Genomic DNA, 18,527 nt, shown 5'->3' on the forward strand with positions numbered 1-18,527 from the left:
CCTCGCCACAGAGATTGGTGCAAAAGGGTTTGTGGGTGCATCTGCCTACAGCCTCATGAAACAGCTGTCAATTTCTGGCAGAGAGAGGACATGGGCTCTCAAGGCAATGACAGAAGCAGCAGAAAAGAGTTCCAGCTGGATCTGGTTGAGGAGAAATGAAAGTAAACTTAAGGATTAAATTTCCCTACTCAAACAAGGCATACGATGGCTCAGTGGTTAAAACATCTGCCAGAAAAGGTGACTCTGTCCTAAAGTGGCAACCACCCTGGAGGCGCAGGTTCAAACCTGCTGAAGACCAGGAAAAAAGAAGAAAAGGCGGCAATACAAGGGCATCCTGGAGTCAAGACCTGGGTGCACACCAGCCCCCTTAGAGTTTAAGGAGATAAGGGCTGAAACACTTGACTGAGGGGGGCTTCTTCTCTGAAGACCTTGTACTGTCCAGCTCTCCCTAGAGTTTGTTATCACTCATTGGTCTCCGAGGATAGGTGCTATAAAAATATCCACATCAAACCAACCAATCCAAGGTGTTCAGTCTTCAAGAAGACCGCCACTGTGAAAAAACAAGAAACCAACCAAAGTATTTACAATTTTTTTTATTATTGTTTTTCTTCTATAATCAAACTACACATATACATATGAAATGCAAGAAAATGAAGGCTTCAATTTCCACAGCGAAATGAAGAAAAAAGAACTTAACTGACTATGACAGAAAATAAAAGTTAATTGAATGCATAATCAATGTCAAGTATCTCTACCCCTATTGTTTTGTTGCTTTTTTTGGTGTTTTTTTTCTGCTTCAAGTTATAGATAATAACCTCAATAAAATGCTTCCATGTGTAATTTACAATTAATGAGTATCTAAACATTTCTTTAAGAAAAAAAAAAAAAAAGTTTGGAAATCGTGGCAAGTAATACTACCAAGCACGTACATTGCAGATGACATGCCACAAAAAATATAAATATGTAAATAAATAAAATCTTAATAAACACATAAAATTAAAACTGATAGATACGACTAAGCATAAAGGAAGGTAGACATGCTTCCCCATGAGAAGAAAAGAGGAAAAATGAACAAGTGACATATAAGTTTTACTTCACCCAACATCTTCCATTGTTTAAAATGAGCCACGCTGGATTAATACCATGGGTGGCAGGAAAATAAGTTGATTGACAACTAATCTGGTGGTCTTATAACTGATCCACCCTTTTATCTACAATAAAATGCCATGCATACACAAAAAGTTCCTTCTCCAACTTGTTTTTAATTGTCTCCTTTCTTTTTTCATGTATTTTTTTCTTTATCTGTCTTTCCACTTGCTAACAATGCAAAATGAAAGTAAATATTTAAAAATACAGATTCATCACAAGGACATGTACCATCTAACATTTATTTTCTACGACTCACTATTTAATCAAAAGAAATGTCAAAACTTCAATCACAGAATATATGACCTTCCGGTAGCAGTTGTGTGTCAAAAAGTACAAAACTGTAGAAATTTAAAAAAACAAACAAAAAAACACTTCTTCATTTCTTTATAATAAAGAATACATGATTTCTATAAAGAACTTTCCGCTGAATTGCCCACTCATACAGCCACAGGCTGATTGGGTTTTTGGGGGTATTTTTTTTGTTTGTTTTGTTTTGTTTTTTTGCTGACTAAGTTACGGAGCACTTGCACATTACCTGAAAGTGATTTCTACATTGAGACACTGGGTTGAACAACTAAGGGGCACAGTCAGTCATTTACAAGGCGGCTTACAGTGGACCTGAATACCCCCAGAAAGAACGGAAGTTTCTCACAATGTCATGAACAAACAGATAATTGGCCAATCAAATCAATTTCATACATACATGTGTTGATATTTAATCAAGAGGGGGTCTGAGGTTTCTATGTACAAATTAAAAAAAAATTTTTTTACCACGACCAGTAAAGTTAAAATGTTAAGCTTCACACAAACACCATTCAGCAAAGTTATCATGTACATACGTCTGAAGCAATTCACACATTTATTTACACAATCCCATTAAATATACGTTGGAGAAAACAAAAACCAAAGTTCACAAGTTACACGTAATAACTGTCTTCATCCCTTGTCACCTGCACATGCACGCACACACACACACAAACACATATGTATTGACATTATCACACACACACAAATAAAATGCTTACAGAGAAAAACCGGATACAGGTAAAACAATACAGGTATATATGCAAGTTGCACACATTGTCAAATCCACTTACAGGCCTCACAAAAAAGTGTTGCCCCCCCCCCCCCCCCCCCCCCCACAAGCATAAAATCTGAACAGGATAGCAGCAAACACAGAAACGACAAGTTCTATTCTGGATAGCATCAAGGTATTTACAGGTGGTTACATCCGACAGTCGGTCTGGCAAACCAGTGGATTCCACGGCGCCTACACGTGATGTCTATACACCCATCCCAGTGAAGCATCAAAAACATGGTTCCGGGGTGAAATCCAAACCTGAATGTGAACAGTATGACTGACCATGGACAGAACCTTTAAGTTATATGCAATGGGAAATATCTCAACCACACCATGAGCAAACCTTCAGCACTCTTGTGAAGAGGGGGTGGAATGGGGTTAGCATGGGAGAAGAAAATGACAGCATGCAGATATATGAAATGGAAGACTAGAAATAGGATAGGGGGGAAACAAAAGGGAATACACTGATATCGTCCAACTCCCAAACATCACCTGATAATACTGAACACAAATTAACAATGACCATAAATGTGTTTTGAATAACCCTACACCTAAGAAACTTAAAAAGGAAAGAAAATATTTTTCCAGGCTCCCTTTTCCCAATTCCGTACATGCAGACTGATTCACCTCTTACCAAAGATGATATAAAAGTATGGAGTATGATCTGTGCTCAGTACCAATCACTCAGACTTTCAAAATCATCACTCAGTATTCCCTGATTATCAGGAGTATGGTACCCTACACAGCAACCCACAACAGTAATCTTCTAACAAACTGTGGTGTCTTTAGCTGGCAGTACGGAGTACCACCGTCTCCTGTCTTTTCATAATTAGTCCAGCTATGCACTGTGCACATGACTGAAGTGCAACGTTTTCAAACACTTGAGTGAGTGAATATGTAGTAAACTCCTGCACAAATGGTGAAGGGTGAAACGACGACTGCACAGCTTTTCACTGTTGGACAATGGCCGTACAAAACTGTGCTTTCAGACAATCAGTGTCCATGTTACCATGATGTTTACTAGCAGTCGAAAGAATGATCAGTGAGCATCAAAGTAATACAAATGGCTTCCCAAGCATTATCAAACTTGCCTCCTGCCCTTTCAGCTGTTAAGTTACATGATGATGATATGAACAGCACTTTGTGTCCATTTAAACAGGGGTACTGTCTGAGCACACCCGTGTCCTCACGATAAGTGATATTCACATGTTTATAAATAGTATGACAATCGCTCTTTACATGTATGTATTGTGACACAGTAATTTCCACACAATTTATGAAAAAGATTTTATACCCTATCATCAGACCATGTGGGAAGATTGCTGCAGACTGTCATTATCGAAAAGCCAATGCAGTATGATGCGAAATGACTTCACCAAAATGAAGATGTGAAACAATGGCTGAGAGCCGGTTGACAATAATCATGTGTAATACTAAATGTATGTACGACAGGACTTACATGCCTAGCTATCTGAATGGTTCTGACTTTGACAGATAATAACAACTCCCGATTTATTTAGCCACTGCCACTTTCTTTTCCCCTTAACTCGTTTTGTGTCTGGTGTGTCAAATGACTTTTTCATGTTGTCTTGCTGCTTGGGTTCAGCTGAAGACGATGCATTCTTCAGGCACAATCCCCCTAAATGGCCAGATAAGCTTGCTTCCAAATCGTTGCATGGTGAAAATATATACAGTATTTCAAAACAAAATACTGACAGAAAAAAAAGATCTTTAAGAAAAGGGTGGCACTGCACTGTGGCAATGTGCTCTCCCCAGGGACAGCAGCCTGAATTTAATGCAGAGAAATCTGTGTAGTGCAATAAAATACAATAAATGCTGTTAGGATATCCCAACTTCTATCCTCTTTTCCACCAAGAAACACCATTCTGCGCACGCTGATGTTTTCCAGCTCCAAGGAAACTTAAACAAAGGAGCAAGCCGTTCTCAGTAACAACAGTAAGTACATACAACTCACCACATGACAAACAATATCACTGATGCTGAGCAAAATAGCTATCAAAGTACTCCATACTAGGCACCTGAACCCTGTTTCAACACCGCAAAGCAAACCACAACACGCCAAATCCACAAAAAAAACCTTCGCTGGGACAATGTCACTTTGTCTGCACCAATCCTTCCATTAAAAAAAAAATCACAAGAAAAAGGATCTATCCCGTGAATTCAAAAACAGCAACAGATTCTACATTATAAATGAATATAAATAAGAACAGCAACAGTTCAGTTCAGTTGTTCAAGGAGGCATCACTGCATTTGGACAAATCCATATATGCTCTACCACATCTGCTGAGCAGATGCCTGACCAACAGCGTAACCCAACATGCTTGTGCCCTGAGGGGAATAAAAAGCAATAAATCAACAATAATAGAAGTGACATAGGCTAGAGTTATGTTTTTTAAACTTTCAATGAAGTCTCAGTTGAGTGTGCAGAGCTAAAGTCCTGGGTTTCTACACTATCTGTCAAGCTTGTGTCAAATGAGTTGTGATTAAATCAACATAAATAATAAAGTATAATAAGTCATATTCCTGTTATCCCCCAACCGTGCTGATCACTGATGAGAAACAAAATGAAATGAAAAGGGTCAAGATGTGCCTTGAGAAAACCATAGAAAGAAACTCCATTCACAGTACACTTTTTGGCTCTGGAATAACAGGTTAACAGAATACAAGCATGGCACTTTTGGGGGGTTACTTGTGAGACCTTCACGTTAATTTTCTTTCTGGAGTTAAGTTCTTGAGCACAAAAAAAGAAGAACGAAAAAAGTTGGAATCAAACAAAATCTCAGGCTTTTTTGCCACCAAAATGCTGAAGTGGACAATATGTTGGGATTTTATTGCCTCATATCTAGGCATTTTATTTACCAATGGTTAAATAAAATTGAAAAAAATCAAAAAGTATGACGACAAAATTGAGTTGTCATGGAACAAGCCCTCAGTGACCTCAGGTGGTTCAACCATTACTGCCTCTGCTGACACAGCCCTGGATTGAGATCCTGGCAACTGACAAAACATCCGTGCAGAAATCATCACTGGTCTGCAGACACACGCACCTAAGGTTTAAGAAACCTTAAAAAAAAAACCAAAGCTCTGCATCCAAAGTAGGAGCACAGCATGGGCTGTGGTTTTCTGAAACTCATCAAGACAGGATGTCCTTACCCCACCTTGTTCACATGAACTTCACGTTGCATCCATATCTTGGTCTGTGTGTGCACTTCCCCTGAATTCCAAACTGCTGCTGCTTCTCGATTGACTCTGTAAAGAACCGATGGGGTGCCACATGGAAGAGCTGTTTAGATTCCTCCATGACTGTTGATTGTGTGTCAAAACCTGGGTCTCTGCAAACTGTTTTCCTGTCTCCATTCTGCAATGTTGTCAGTCCACTGGGTCCCCACCCCCACCTTCCCCTCTGTCTCACTTCCAAAACAGTTCCTGCTTTCTTTTCTTTACTGATGCCAGCTTATCTTCAAATGGTCAAATGTGCCGCTGGACAGTTTGGCACACTTGTTCATGGGTGATGTGATTGGATTATCTGATAATCTTTTGGTAATACCTGACTAAATTTCCATGGCTTGGATTATCTGATAATTTTGGTAATACCTGATTAAATTTCCATGGCTGGGATTCTACTTTCCATACTGTTGTGAGGGTCCATGTTTCAAAGTTCCTGATCTGCAAACCTTCAATTTGCTCAATGATCATGATCTTGACAGATACATGACAGTATCACCAATGCCTTCATGTCCTAAGCACTGTCAGATCCCATGATCAGGAAACACACAGCATCGGTTACGTTGATAGCAAAGCAATAACTAAACTGCAACGTTTAAGCAAACCTTGTGCAGAATGCATTTAAAATATATGAAATTACTTTCATGACTGGCGCATAATCAGTTCTGACCATGCACCAATGTTACGTTTGTTTTCATTGGCTAAAGTTGTCAATCTGAAGCTCTGAGGTGCATGAATAAAACCCAACTCTGAGTTACATGGTAAACAAATACAAAGAAAAAGACACAGGGGGCTTAGAGGAAATACATGGAATGCAGATACCCATTGGATTTATGAAAAAAAGTTTTGGTAGCTATGTCCATCCCTCTTCCCCTTGGCAATTTTGGAAATTATATCACTGAGTGCACCTTCTATATTTGTTTTTAATCTTATACATGAACTTCATCCTTTAGCCTGGGTTATATTTCAAATGCAAAATTTTTACCACAGTGGCTCATCTACCCCTAAAATTCTTTTTTTTTGTTTTTTTTTGTGCTTTTCTTCTTTAAAGTTTGCATCTATCGCAGCATTTTACATCACATACAAATGTCTGCTGTTTACCACCTCGAAACACGACAAAATCAAAAATGCATAAAACATACAAACAAACCTTAAAAAGAAATGAAAACACAAGCGGATCAATGATTTTTTGTGTGTGTTTTTTCTCACCTTTCTTTCAAAAATACATTTAGCATAATATACATCAAGGACAGAAGATCACATGCATGTAAAAGTAAACAGTACACAGAAATGGAAAGAACGGGCTGACAGGGCAATATAATTCAAAATTCATTAACTAAATGATCTAAGCAAGAGAAGGAATATCCAACCAAGCAAGTCCTCGCTAGATTTCAACAAACATGATTCACATCTTAACTTCCCTCTTCAGTTTCAGTGGATCCGGTAGTGAAATACATAGACATTTTCCTCCTTTTCCCTTTCTAAGCTTTTGGAAAATTATATAAAAAAATAAAAAATAAAAAACTGAATGAACAATGATGAATAAGCCTTTTCTGAAATGATTTTAAAAACAACACCTCATGACAAGCCCAGTACATCCCATCGCCATAGAGTTTTCATGACAATCTGAACACAGTATGTACACAGTTTGCCAACCCACCTCACAAAAAGAGGCTCTCCCATGTTTTCCATTACAAAAAGCCTGAATAGCAGACACATTATCTGGGGATAGGATGATCAATTCAAGTCATCTCCATTATAAAGCTCACACACAAAAAAAACTTTTTTTTTTCTTTTTTTTTGTTGTTGTTTTTTTAAAGACATTATTTAATCACATTTAGAGATAAAACAAAAAAACAAAAACCCAGCAACAACAAAAAAGACATTTTAGCAAGACTGCCACCAACCTGTGATAGAATTCAAGCTACACTGCCACCAAACAGCTGGAGGAACGAAACGAACTAGCCGCCAGACTATCAGAACGAGTAAGGTTGTGCATTCCTTCATCTCAGACTAATACTCAAGTTACACACATCACAGAGCACTGAACAACTAAAACGAGTATTCAAGACGAAACAAAACACAGTAACAGATGAAAAAAATGAACAAAAAATCTATAAAATATGTTGGTCCACAGGAATACACCTTCTATTCATTTCTTTGCACATCTTTTTCGTACTTATATGAGCGTACAACCGAGGGTTAAAAAAAAAAATTAAAAAAAAAAAGAAGAAAGAAAAAACAAAAAACACAAAAAAACACAAAGTCTAACACAAGAGAATGCTGCACATTTTGCCTTTATGGCTGTCAGGATCTTGTGTACAATTCGAAATCACATTAGGTCAACAGAGAAAACCTGACCCCTGTGCCCATTCAGGTGCAGGAGGTCACAGAACACAAATTGCATAGGTAGTGGATAGGTTCTCTTCCTAACAAGGACAGGAACGTGTGGTTTCATTACCCAGGATTTTAAGACAGTTCTACTGTCCCTAGGCTTGAGCTCCTGACAGTGATTTCAGAATGGCACAGACCCATTCACTTCCAGATAGTTTTTAATTTTTTTTTTTTTTAATAAACAATTATCACAGATATTCCTAGTTTTCTAGTGTGTGTGTTTTTTTTTGGGTTTTTTTTCAACCACTGTGCAATACGTGGCTGGAGCATTCTATCTTTAAGTAAACTGTAACACCTGAAATCTCTGGGTTTTTTCCTCTTCTACTACTTTTTTTCTTCACTTTTTCAATCTTTAAAATTTTTCACATAAGACAGATGCATTTCACAACTCTGATGCAATTAACATGTTACAAACATCAGAGATTGTGTCAAGCTTAGGCTTTTAAAACAAGAATTAAATAGCTTTAATCAAAAACTGTAACTCTATTCACAGTACAGCAACTAAAAAAATCATGAATGTTTATTATTTCTAAAAAAAACATACATTTCAACTTCTGATTAAAAACAAACATACAGTCTTAACCTCTGAACAATTGGTGAAGGATTGCTGTCTCCTCTCCAACACAAAATTTCCCAGAACTATACATGACCTTGGTAAAATGACCATTCCCTAAGAATTAGAAGTACTAAGAGATGATTTATTTTATGTAAAAAAAAAATCAAAAAATCAAAAAAAAATCAGCAGCACTTTAGACTAATGCCTAAACAGAAAAGCAGGCATTTCTGTCAGGATCTAAAATCACAGGCAAACCAAAACCGTGACGCACTGAACACACACAACCAACACAACCACAGACAGACAGCAATATCTAAAGCCAAACAGAACACAGGAAACTTCCACCGATAGTAGGAGAGCCGGACCCAGGTCTGCAAACTGACCCAGTTGCCCCACACCTGCACGAAGTCAAGGCCAAACATGCCGAGGATCCTACTGCAAGGCTCTCAATGACTTCAACATCATCTGGAAAAACACACTGGAGAGCGAGAGAGAAGACAAAAAAAACAAAACAAAAAAAAAACAAGAGAAAGAAACAAAGAAATCCCCACACCACACAAAATGCTTTTCCTGTTGATGTCCAGAAGTTCGGTCACAACGCACACACCTCTCCAACCTTCCACCACCGGTGTGTACTCCGCTGTCCCTCCTCTCCTCTCCCCTCCCGCCCCCGTCATCACAACAAGTCTTCTTTCTCTATAAGTGTGAAACGAAGCCAAAAACGCGTTCATTTCGCCGGGGCGCCCCCTACGGCCCCCTCCGCTGGCAAGGAACTGCTGGCCGACAGTGGCTTGTGTGCGCTGGGCGCGGCGGCCCCCTCTGATGCACTGGTGGTTCGGGACCGCTGTCCCCCATCTGAGGAGCTGGTTGTCCGGGAGCGAGGCGCCACGGGGCCAGAGAACGCCTGGCTCAGGCTGGAGTGCATCTCCGAGTCTGGGGGCTGCTCACAGGTAATCAACCCACCCACATGTCAGTTCATACAGTGTCTGTGGTAAAGCACTTCGGAGCTCTGTTTAGAGATTACACAGGAACTATAGAAATTTATATAGTTTTTGTTAGTATTATTATTGGCATGAGAGAGTCAGAGGCGGAGATTTACGGTTCTATTTAGAGATAATACAGGCGCTATACACAATTCACATATTTATTCTCATCATCATCATTATTATTGTTATTATTATTATTGGTGTGAGAGTGACAGAAAGAGGCAGAGATTTAGAGCTCTATTTAGAGATAACACGGCCACCCTACAAATTCACATAATTATTATCATAGTCATCATATTATTACTGGTGTGAGAGGGACAGAGAGAGGCGGAGGTTTAGAGTTCTATTTAGAGATAATATAGGATACATAAATTCACATAATTATCATCATTATCACTGGTGTAAGAGGGACAGAGAGTGATGCTGGTGTGTGGGACAAGACACAAAGAACAGTGGGCTGTTCTTCTTTTTTTCAGTCTTAAATCAAATGGATGAAGAACACACTGAAATCTGTACACTCTTGCAATGAAGCTGACTGCAGTAAGCTGGCAGATTACATTAGGTAGAACAGGTTACTCTAAAGTTTTAAAGTTTTCCAAAGTCGTAATTTCTTAAGCTTGAGGCGTTGAAGTGGAGCATCTAAATCAGATCATGAAGATTAACCAGCCTGATACAACTGAACTTTAACATTATAGTGTTAGAAAATACACAAAAATGCGTCAGATCTGTCAGGAACCACCCACCATCTCAGTCCTTCAATCCATCCCCACACTGTCTTTCACAGAAAACAGCGAAAACAACAACAACAAAAAACACACATCCTTAAATGCACATCCCTGCCACTGAAACGATCAATTCCTTGCATCATGTGCTTGCTCTTGGAGCACAGACTCAAACAGCAAGTCACAGTAGGTATATCAGCAGTTCTGTAATTCAAGAATCATACCAATTTTGAATAAACTGAAGTTTAATTCGCAAATACAGGCCAATATAATGTGAATCTTTTTTTTCTTTATATAATATATATATATATATGTGGACCAACACTCAAATCAGTGGAGAAAAAAAAGGGAATATATTTCAGTGTGATACATATAGAAAGGTGTTGTAGGTTGGGGTGGAGAGCTAGAAAGGGTTACCAATACCCTGCATGTGTGCACTCACCTCCACCCTGAAGTCTTCCAGACGTTTATAGTGACTTAGTGCATCTTTTAACTTGGGGTTGATTTCCACCCGCTTCCTTGAGTACTTCAGGAACGCCCAGAATTTCTCAAGCCCATACAGCTGATCTGAAAAAATAAAATAAAATAAAATAAAATAATAAATAAAAATAATTTTAAAAAATTAAAATTAAAATCTCCTGACAGTTTTCTCATGATTAATCCAGAACTTATTCTTCTGTATTGGTTATAGCTTTGAGGTTTGAACATGATTTTCTCTTTCAAATTCCCAAAGCATTCTGGTGGTGTTGTTTTTTTGTCGTTCGTTTGCTTTCTACAGACCTTACTACCATCTTTACAGTTGCATTACATCTTTTAAAGTTAACATCACGGCTGAACAGTTAAATCTTTCTAAAAAGGGTTAAAAAAAATAAATTTAAAAAAATTATATATATATATAAAGCTCATTCATGACTTCAAGCACATAAAGTGATCTGTTCAATCTACATAGCTCATGGTTTTCTCTCCTTATTAATAGAATTATATATTTAAAAAAAATAATAATAAAATAAAAAGGATAAAGAAAAAACCCGCCATGTATGCACTTTCAAAAGCTTTGACAACATTTTTTGTATGATAGATTTTTCGAAACCTTCCTAAACCCTATTCAAAATTCACAAAACTCCCTAAATCCCACTCCAAATTCACAAAGCTCCCAAAATCCAATAAGAATTCATAAACCTCCCTAAATCCCCACTACAAAATTTACAAACCTTCCTATATCCCACTTAAAATTCACAGACCTCCCTAAACCCAACTTCTAAATCCCACTCAAAATTCACAAAACTCCCTAAATCCCACACAAAAAACACCAACAAACTTTCCTATATCCCATTCAAAATTTACAAACCTTCCTAAACACTACTCAAAATTCACAAACATTCCTAAGCCCTTCTAAAAATTCACAAGAACTTTAAAATGAAAATTTGTATCTTCCTGGCCTTCCGCAAACTTTTCCTGACTGTACAAAAAAAAACAAAAAAAAAAACAACTCATAGTTATTTGTAGTTCAGCACTGGCCTGCCATCAAACAGGCTGCCACACCTGCACTGCATTTGGAGGATGAAATCACTTATACAATCAAAGAGTCTGGCATTTGAAAAAGCAGATAATTCAAATTGAAAATGAACCAAGTCAAAAAAATATATTCATGCACACGAGTCAACGAAATGGTCTAGAAGAACTGCACTGCACCTGGAGCTTGAAATCAGTCTAGCACTTGGGGGGGGGGGAAAATCGAAGTAGAAAAATATCTAAATGTTTATGCGCACGAATCAACACACATAAAAAAAGGGAAAAAAGCAAACAAATATCTGAAACAGAATGACTCATCCATGACAACTGTACAAAAAACAGTTCATGAACTAATGCAGACAAAACTTCTGCATTACTATCACCACAGACACACTGACTCAGTTAACATGTTCACAAACGTAGCTAAAAACACTGTAATTCAGACTGTACCAAGAAACTACTCACTGTTTTCATAGTCTCTGAGAGTCTCCTCTTGGAAGTCTTTGAACACCTCTGGTCGAAATCGCCTTTCCAAGCCATAGCTGAAGAATCGGAATAAGCATTCCAGTCCATATCTGAAGGGGAAAAAACACCCAAACACCCATTATCAAAGATGGTCATATAAATATCACAAGTGGAAAAACAAAAAAAATGAACAATCAATTAAACAGGCTCAGTTTATTCAGAGACGTCAGCCAAAAATAAAACCAACCAACCAAAACAAAAGCCACAAAACCACTCACCTGTATCCAGCGGCTGCATCTTCCACAGCAAACGTCTTGAATTCATGGTACATCTTTTTGTTGAAGTGCTGCCTCAAGAAAAACGACCAGAACCGAAACAGTGTGTTCATTTCTTGGGACTGGCCTGCTCCTTGTCGTGTGCGTTCTGAAACAATCACACACATCAACATTAGCCATGGTTCAGTAAAATTGCCTGTAGCACTGTTAAGACCTCTATGCCATACCCACTTTAACGAAGCAAACTTTTTCTCTGATGATGATGACAAATGAGGAAGGAGTGAAGAACTCTCATAGCCACCGGCAAAAGGGTGGGACCAACATTTTTTGAAGAGGAGATTCATGTACTGTGTCCACAGCTGAACTGCAGCATTGGAATTTATTTTCTGAATGCCAGTTTTCTACAGCTTACACTGGAGAGCTCTGGTGGCAGCATTGGTATCTGCCTATCACACTGTTTTCTTCTAATGTTGATCCCGTCAGATTAAATCAGTCAAACCTTCAGGTTTACATCAGGAAGATTTTCACATCACTGGGATCCAGGCATTTTCATTTTTGTTCTTTTAAACCGACTGACACCAGTAAGAAAGAAAAAAAAAGGAAAAAGAAACTAAAATAAATCTTGGAGAAATAGCAGTGAAATCATCTCATCAAATGATCATCCTCTGTTGTGGCTGATCAACTGGGTATGCAATCAAGAAAACAAATGAATAAATAAACTAAAGTTTTGCATTTCAACAAACAAGCATTTTCAACAAACACTTTTTTTTCTGAACTCTAAGTACTACTGAACACAGGTTTGTCTTGTCCACTGACATTTGCGTGATCAGCAAGAATCCACTGCTTTACTACCTTTATGTAGGATTAGGCACACTGGCCATAAACAAAATAAAAAACAAGAGATAAATATCCATCTTCAGAAATATCTTAACTATTAGCAAGACTTCCATGCAGTCTTTCATTCATTTATTACATAAAGTTGAACAAACAATTCTGAATTCCAAACACAGAATTACAGTCTGCATTTAAAGTAAGGAAATGGATTCCAAGTTAAACCACGGTTATAGCATTAGTGTCTATTAACGGTGATCCCATCAGATTAAATCAGTCAAACCATCAGAAATACATCAGGTAGATTTTTACATCACAGGGATCATGGCTCTTTCACTTCACTCTATAAAACACATCAGAACTAGTGAGAGGGAAAAGACAGAAGAAAATAAGTTATTAAAAAAAAGTCAGCTGTTGTCTGATCCTATTTCTAAATGATCATCCTCAGTTTTGAGTGATCAGCAAGGAAAATACAAAAAGAAATACATGAAACAAACAACATCAATCAACTGAATACATGAGACATGTTTAAATTCTATCTAAGTTCCAGCAAAATGCATGCACACTGATCACTCCAATGTGACATGGACTGGTACTGACTAAAAACCCTTTTTCCAGTCCGGATCCCAGATCAGTGCAGGTAAAAACCATCTGGTGTACATCAGCTGTATTTTCACATGAAAGGCAGTCATGGCTCCATTCACTCTCACTAGATAAACCACACTAACATTAATAATTATTTGTAAATCATCATTCAAAAAAATTAAAATACAATAAGTAAAAATAAAATAAAATAAGATAAATAAATATTAAAAAATCAGATACATGCTGAATGATTATTCAGTATTCAGCTGAGAATATCAAAAGGAATACCAGAAAAAATAAAACAAAATAAACAAGACAGGACTGCATCTTACTACTCGCACACGGAACTGTGCTGCCATGTGCACTGTCTTGCTTAAATGGAAATTTCCGAATTTCATGTTGTATTGCACTGAACTGCACTGTTTCAGTTTCTCAAGGAGGTGTTACTGTGTTCGGATAAATCCATACACACTACACTGGATCCGCTGGGCAGATGCCTGACAGAAGCACTGCTCAACATACTGCAATGATGTAACTGTACAGCACAGCACTCCACTGCACTGTGCTGATTTACCACTCAAGTCAATAAAACCATACAGCAAGGGGTGGGCGCGAGTTAAACTCTCCTTACAATGCTGTTAGCCATTCTGTTCCTCCAAAGGGAGGTCAGCATGCACATATATCCAAATATACAAAGACTCTGATTAGTCTGACTTTATGCATGGTGTGGAATGCTGATGCAATATGCCGGATGACAAATTTATAGATTTTTTTTTTTTTTAGAGTACCTGCAGCCACACACACAGAGACCTGACTGTTTTCTCTGTCATGCTGATCCCATCAGATTAAATCAGTCAAACCATCAGAACACATCAGGTGTGGTTTCACATCATCAGGATCACTGCACCTTCACTACACTGAAGTCAGAACACCCTACAACCCAGCAACAATCTCCTGGGACAAACATGAAACAAAAGGAATACACTGCACCCATGGTCTTGGTGGCAATTCAGTTTCAACAAAATATCAACCAATGTGGACTGATCCATATACCGGGTGTCCCAAAAAAAGTGAACCGCTTTTTGACAAGTATTTTCTCAGTGACAGAGAAACCGAATTCACTGAAAATTTTCACACAGTAACCTTAGGGTGTCATCAACAAGTCTGCAAAATATCTAAAAGTTCGGTCACAAAATTATGAGAGTATTGTCAAATTTAAAACAGCATGTCAACAAATCCAATATCAGAGCTGTGCAATGTGACCACCATGTTCAGGCCAGCTGCCAGGTATTGGCATCTGTCAATCAGTGTCAGTCTAAAAATAATAATTTGCGTCCAAACTTTTAGATATTTTGCAGACTTGTTGGTGATACCCAAAGTTTACTGTGTGAAAATTTTCAATGAAATCGTTATCTCTATCACTGAGAAAATACTTGTCAAAAAGCGGTTCACTCTTTTCAGGACATCCAATATATGCTTCACAACATCTGCTGATGCTAACAACAAAACAAATCACAAAAGAGGAGGGTGTGAGTGTGCCTGATCCACATGAAATCCCAACCCTGCCTTGAGAGCCTACCAAATCCTACATGTGAGAACACACAGAAACACAACTTTTCATGATCATGTGCAGGAAAGAGATTTTGGCAAATTAAAGCAAGTTGGAACACACCATTATGTACGTATTACTTGAACAGAACAAAGGCACATCTTACACGCAACACCAGAAAAAAATAAGCCCCTTTTGTTATTTAACTCTCTCTCACACAGACACAAAAACAAAAAAGAAGAAAAAAAAAGTATGCATCAATATAATTGCATTGTACTGTGCTGTATTACAGAGCCACTTAACTCCACTCTTCAATGCTATCATCATAATTATAAATTAATCATTAATGTATTACACCTGCACTTTCATGTATAGCACCAGACCAAACAGTGTGAAATACTGCACTGTGCTTTACTCCTCTTTTTCCCATTCTATCTATTATTTGCTTAGAGTGCCACAATGCTGACACTGGCAATTTTAGTGGTGATCCCGTCAGATTAAATCAGTCAAACCATCAGGTATACATCAGGTAGGTTTCCACATCATAGGGATCATGGCATTTTCACTTTCTGTAAAGTAAAACAACTGACAAAGGGGGTTTGACAGCGTAACAATTACAATCTTTGTGCGAAATATTTGTTTCTCAGTCTTGATGACAGTTCAGTATAAGAGAAATTATGTCAGAGATTCTGACAACAAAATTGCACAATATTGAACACATCACTGTAAGTGTTACTGTCAACAGACCAAGAGCACAACACACAGAGAAACACAATGACACAGAAATAAAACAGAATAACAATTACTACTATGATACAAAACCACTGTAATTTGCTAATATCAAAAGTAATAACAAGAACTGTAGCTGTATAAACTAAAAAGAAATGCACAAAATAACTTTTTTTTTTAAATGAAAGAAAAAAACACACCACCAAACCAACTTGCATTAACCACACACACAAAAAAAAGTCACTGAGGCAATATTGGAACAGATAAAATGACAACAAAAAATCAGTCATTATTCTGAACCTATATCTTTTTCAATCTGCGTGTGAGGAAAAAAATCTCTGAACCTGTATTTTTTTCAACTGTAAGTGGCAGAAAAAAACTCAAAATCCCCAGAAATACGATATAACTAAATCAAACACTGAAACAAAAAACAAAAAAAGACAAAAATGAATGTTATGTCCACACACTCACCCTTGACACACTTGGAGCGGTATTTGTTATACACATGCCAGACAAAGTGGTTTTCCTTCAGCAGCTGATGAGACGGGTGTTCGAAATTGGGGAATGGTTGTGGGGTAGTTCCATAGCTGGCTGAAAGCATGCTCTCTGATGGACTGCAACAATCAAAGAAAGCAATATTTCCCCCCAAACACACAAATGGACAGTCTTTTTAAACAAGCTGGTTAAGGTGTATAGTTTTTTCATCTTTTCAAGTCAACTTTATTATAATTAACAAAATCCAGAACCCAATTTCAGGCTTTTAAACCAGCACATATCAGACATTTGACTGATAAAGCAAGTTATACCAACAGTAAAACAAAAGAGGTTTCTCTGTTACTACTTATGCATAAACTACAGCAATAATCAGAATTCCTCAATGTGCAGAATAAAGAACATGTTTCTTGAATCAACCAAACACAACATATCTAGCAAAATATCTGCACAGTCTGCTGCCTTTCCTGAAGGCATCAACAATAAGAGAATTAACAAAACAAAACATCTGTACAGTCTGTTGTTATCCACAGCTTCTGGATGTGAAGGATCTGCTCCAGAGATGGAAGTTACCAGACCCCCAGTCCTGCCTTACCTCTGGGACATGCAGGAAGAGTTGTGGCGGGAGCGTGAGGGGTGAGACTGAGAATCCATCACCCAACCAACGTGCGATTCTTGGGGTGGATTGCTGCTGTGTCGTGTTTTCTTCTTCCTGGGGGTCTGGAAATGCATAATAGGAAAACATGCAGCTGGAAATGATGCGTCTGTCTCAGTGCAACAAATAATAATGCGTCTGTCTCAATTGCGACTGGATAATGAAGCGTCGGTCTCAAGGCAATCAGATAATGATGTGTCCGTCTCAATGCAACAGATAATGATGTGTCTGTCTCAATGCAACAGATAATGATGTGTCTGTCTCAATCAATCTACATGCAATAAAGGCATATGGTGTAACATATGCCCCGAACTGTCTGACGGGCTGCATGTTCTAAGTTCACTATAATCTAATTGATTATAGTCTAACTACTGCTTTCACAACATTCACAGACTAAACAAATCATTTGAAAAAGATGTGCATAAATAAAATGGACAATTTACTATAAATTTTTTTTTAAAAACCAAAAAAAAAACAACAACCAATCCTAAAACAGCACCAGAAATATAAATCTATATCCCAGTATCCCCAGATTCTTTTTTTTCAATGTCAGTTTTGATCAGACACATTTCAACAGACTTAACTCCACACGCACCAAGAAATCAAGATTCAAATTAGAAACTAAAATGTGATACAACTTTACTCCCCAAGAAAACCATCACACAAAATGAATAAATCTCCTAAGCACACACACACAACAATTAACATAAATTCACCTACAGACACTAACCCAAGTCCCACAGTACAAGTTACCTGTGGATCAGGAAGGCGTGTGGCATCTTTCATCACTGGGTAAAAGCGTGACTCTGACTTCTTGTGAGGTGTACGTGGCTGACGGGCCTTCTGGCGGCCGGGGGTGTCGGGCACTCTGGCTGGCAATGACCTTGCCATGTCAACCCCCTGCGACTTTGGTGACGACATTATCTTCACCGCTTCTGCAACACACACACACACACATCAAATTTAGTAAATCACCTTTGGCACTGATGAAAATACAGCCAATGTGCTTTCACCTTTCAAGCAAGATTAACTTTTTCTTGCCTAGAATACTAATTTTGTAACACATTTTTCAAACACACAAAGGATGGTCATGTCAAAATATACTACACGATTACGCACAACTATCCTGATACCTAGAGTTAATCCTGTTACATGTAAACCAGACTTCGTGTGAAAGACAGCAGAAAATGGCGACAGAAGGCCAAGACTGAATTTGGTCTTTTCAGTGAATTCTGATATTTTTGGTTACATCATTCTGCTGCGACTGACCTCTGAAAAAAATATTTCATTATCTAATATC

At 37.9% G+C, this 18,527-nt stretch overlaps 1 protein-coding gene across 12 annotated transcripts in view; it reads right to left on the reverse strand.

Annotated features, from left to right (window-relative positions):
- Positions 1 to 578: 578 nt before the first annotated feature.
- LOC143283716 (la-related protein 1B-like) overlaps positions 579 to 18,527 on the reverse strand; it is a 67,380-nt gene continuing 49,431 nt past the window's right edge. For all 12 annotated transcript variants that reach the window (XM_076589980.1, XM_076589979.1, XM_076589976.1 and 9 more), the window contains 7 exons: positions 17,981 to 18,162; positions 17,168 to 17,292; positions 16,552 to 16,694; positions 12,390 to 12,534; positions 12,112 to 12,221; positions 10,577 to 10,701; positions 579 to 9,366 (listed from right to left, as the gene is read on the reverse strand). In XM_076589980.1, coding sequence (XP_076446095.1) covers positions 9,154 to 9,366; positions 10,577 to 10,701; positions 12,112 to 12,221; positions 12,390 to 12,534; positions 16,552 to 16,694; positions 17,168 to 17,292; positions 17,981 to 18,162 — 1,043 coding nt within the window. In that variant the 3' untranslated portion in view covers positions 579 to 9,153. The remainder of the gene's footprint in view (positions 9,367 to 10,576; positions 10,702 to 12,111; positions 12,222 to 12,389; positions 12,535 to 16,551; positions 16,695 to 17,167; positions 17,293 to 17,980; positions 18,163 to 18,527) is intronic.

This window comes from Babylonia areolata, chromosome 7 (genome assembly GCF_041734735.1).
Source record: "Babylonia areolata isolate BAREFJ2019XMU chromosome 7, ASM4173473v1, whole genome shotgun sequence".
NCBI classification, from domain to species: domain Eukaryota; kingdom Metazoa; phylum Mollusca; class Gastropoda; order Neogastropoda; family Buccinidae; genus Babylonia; species Babylonia areolata.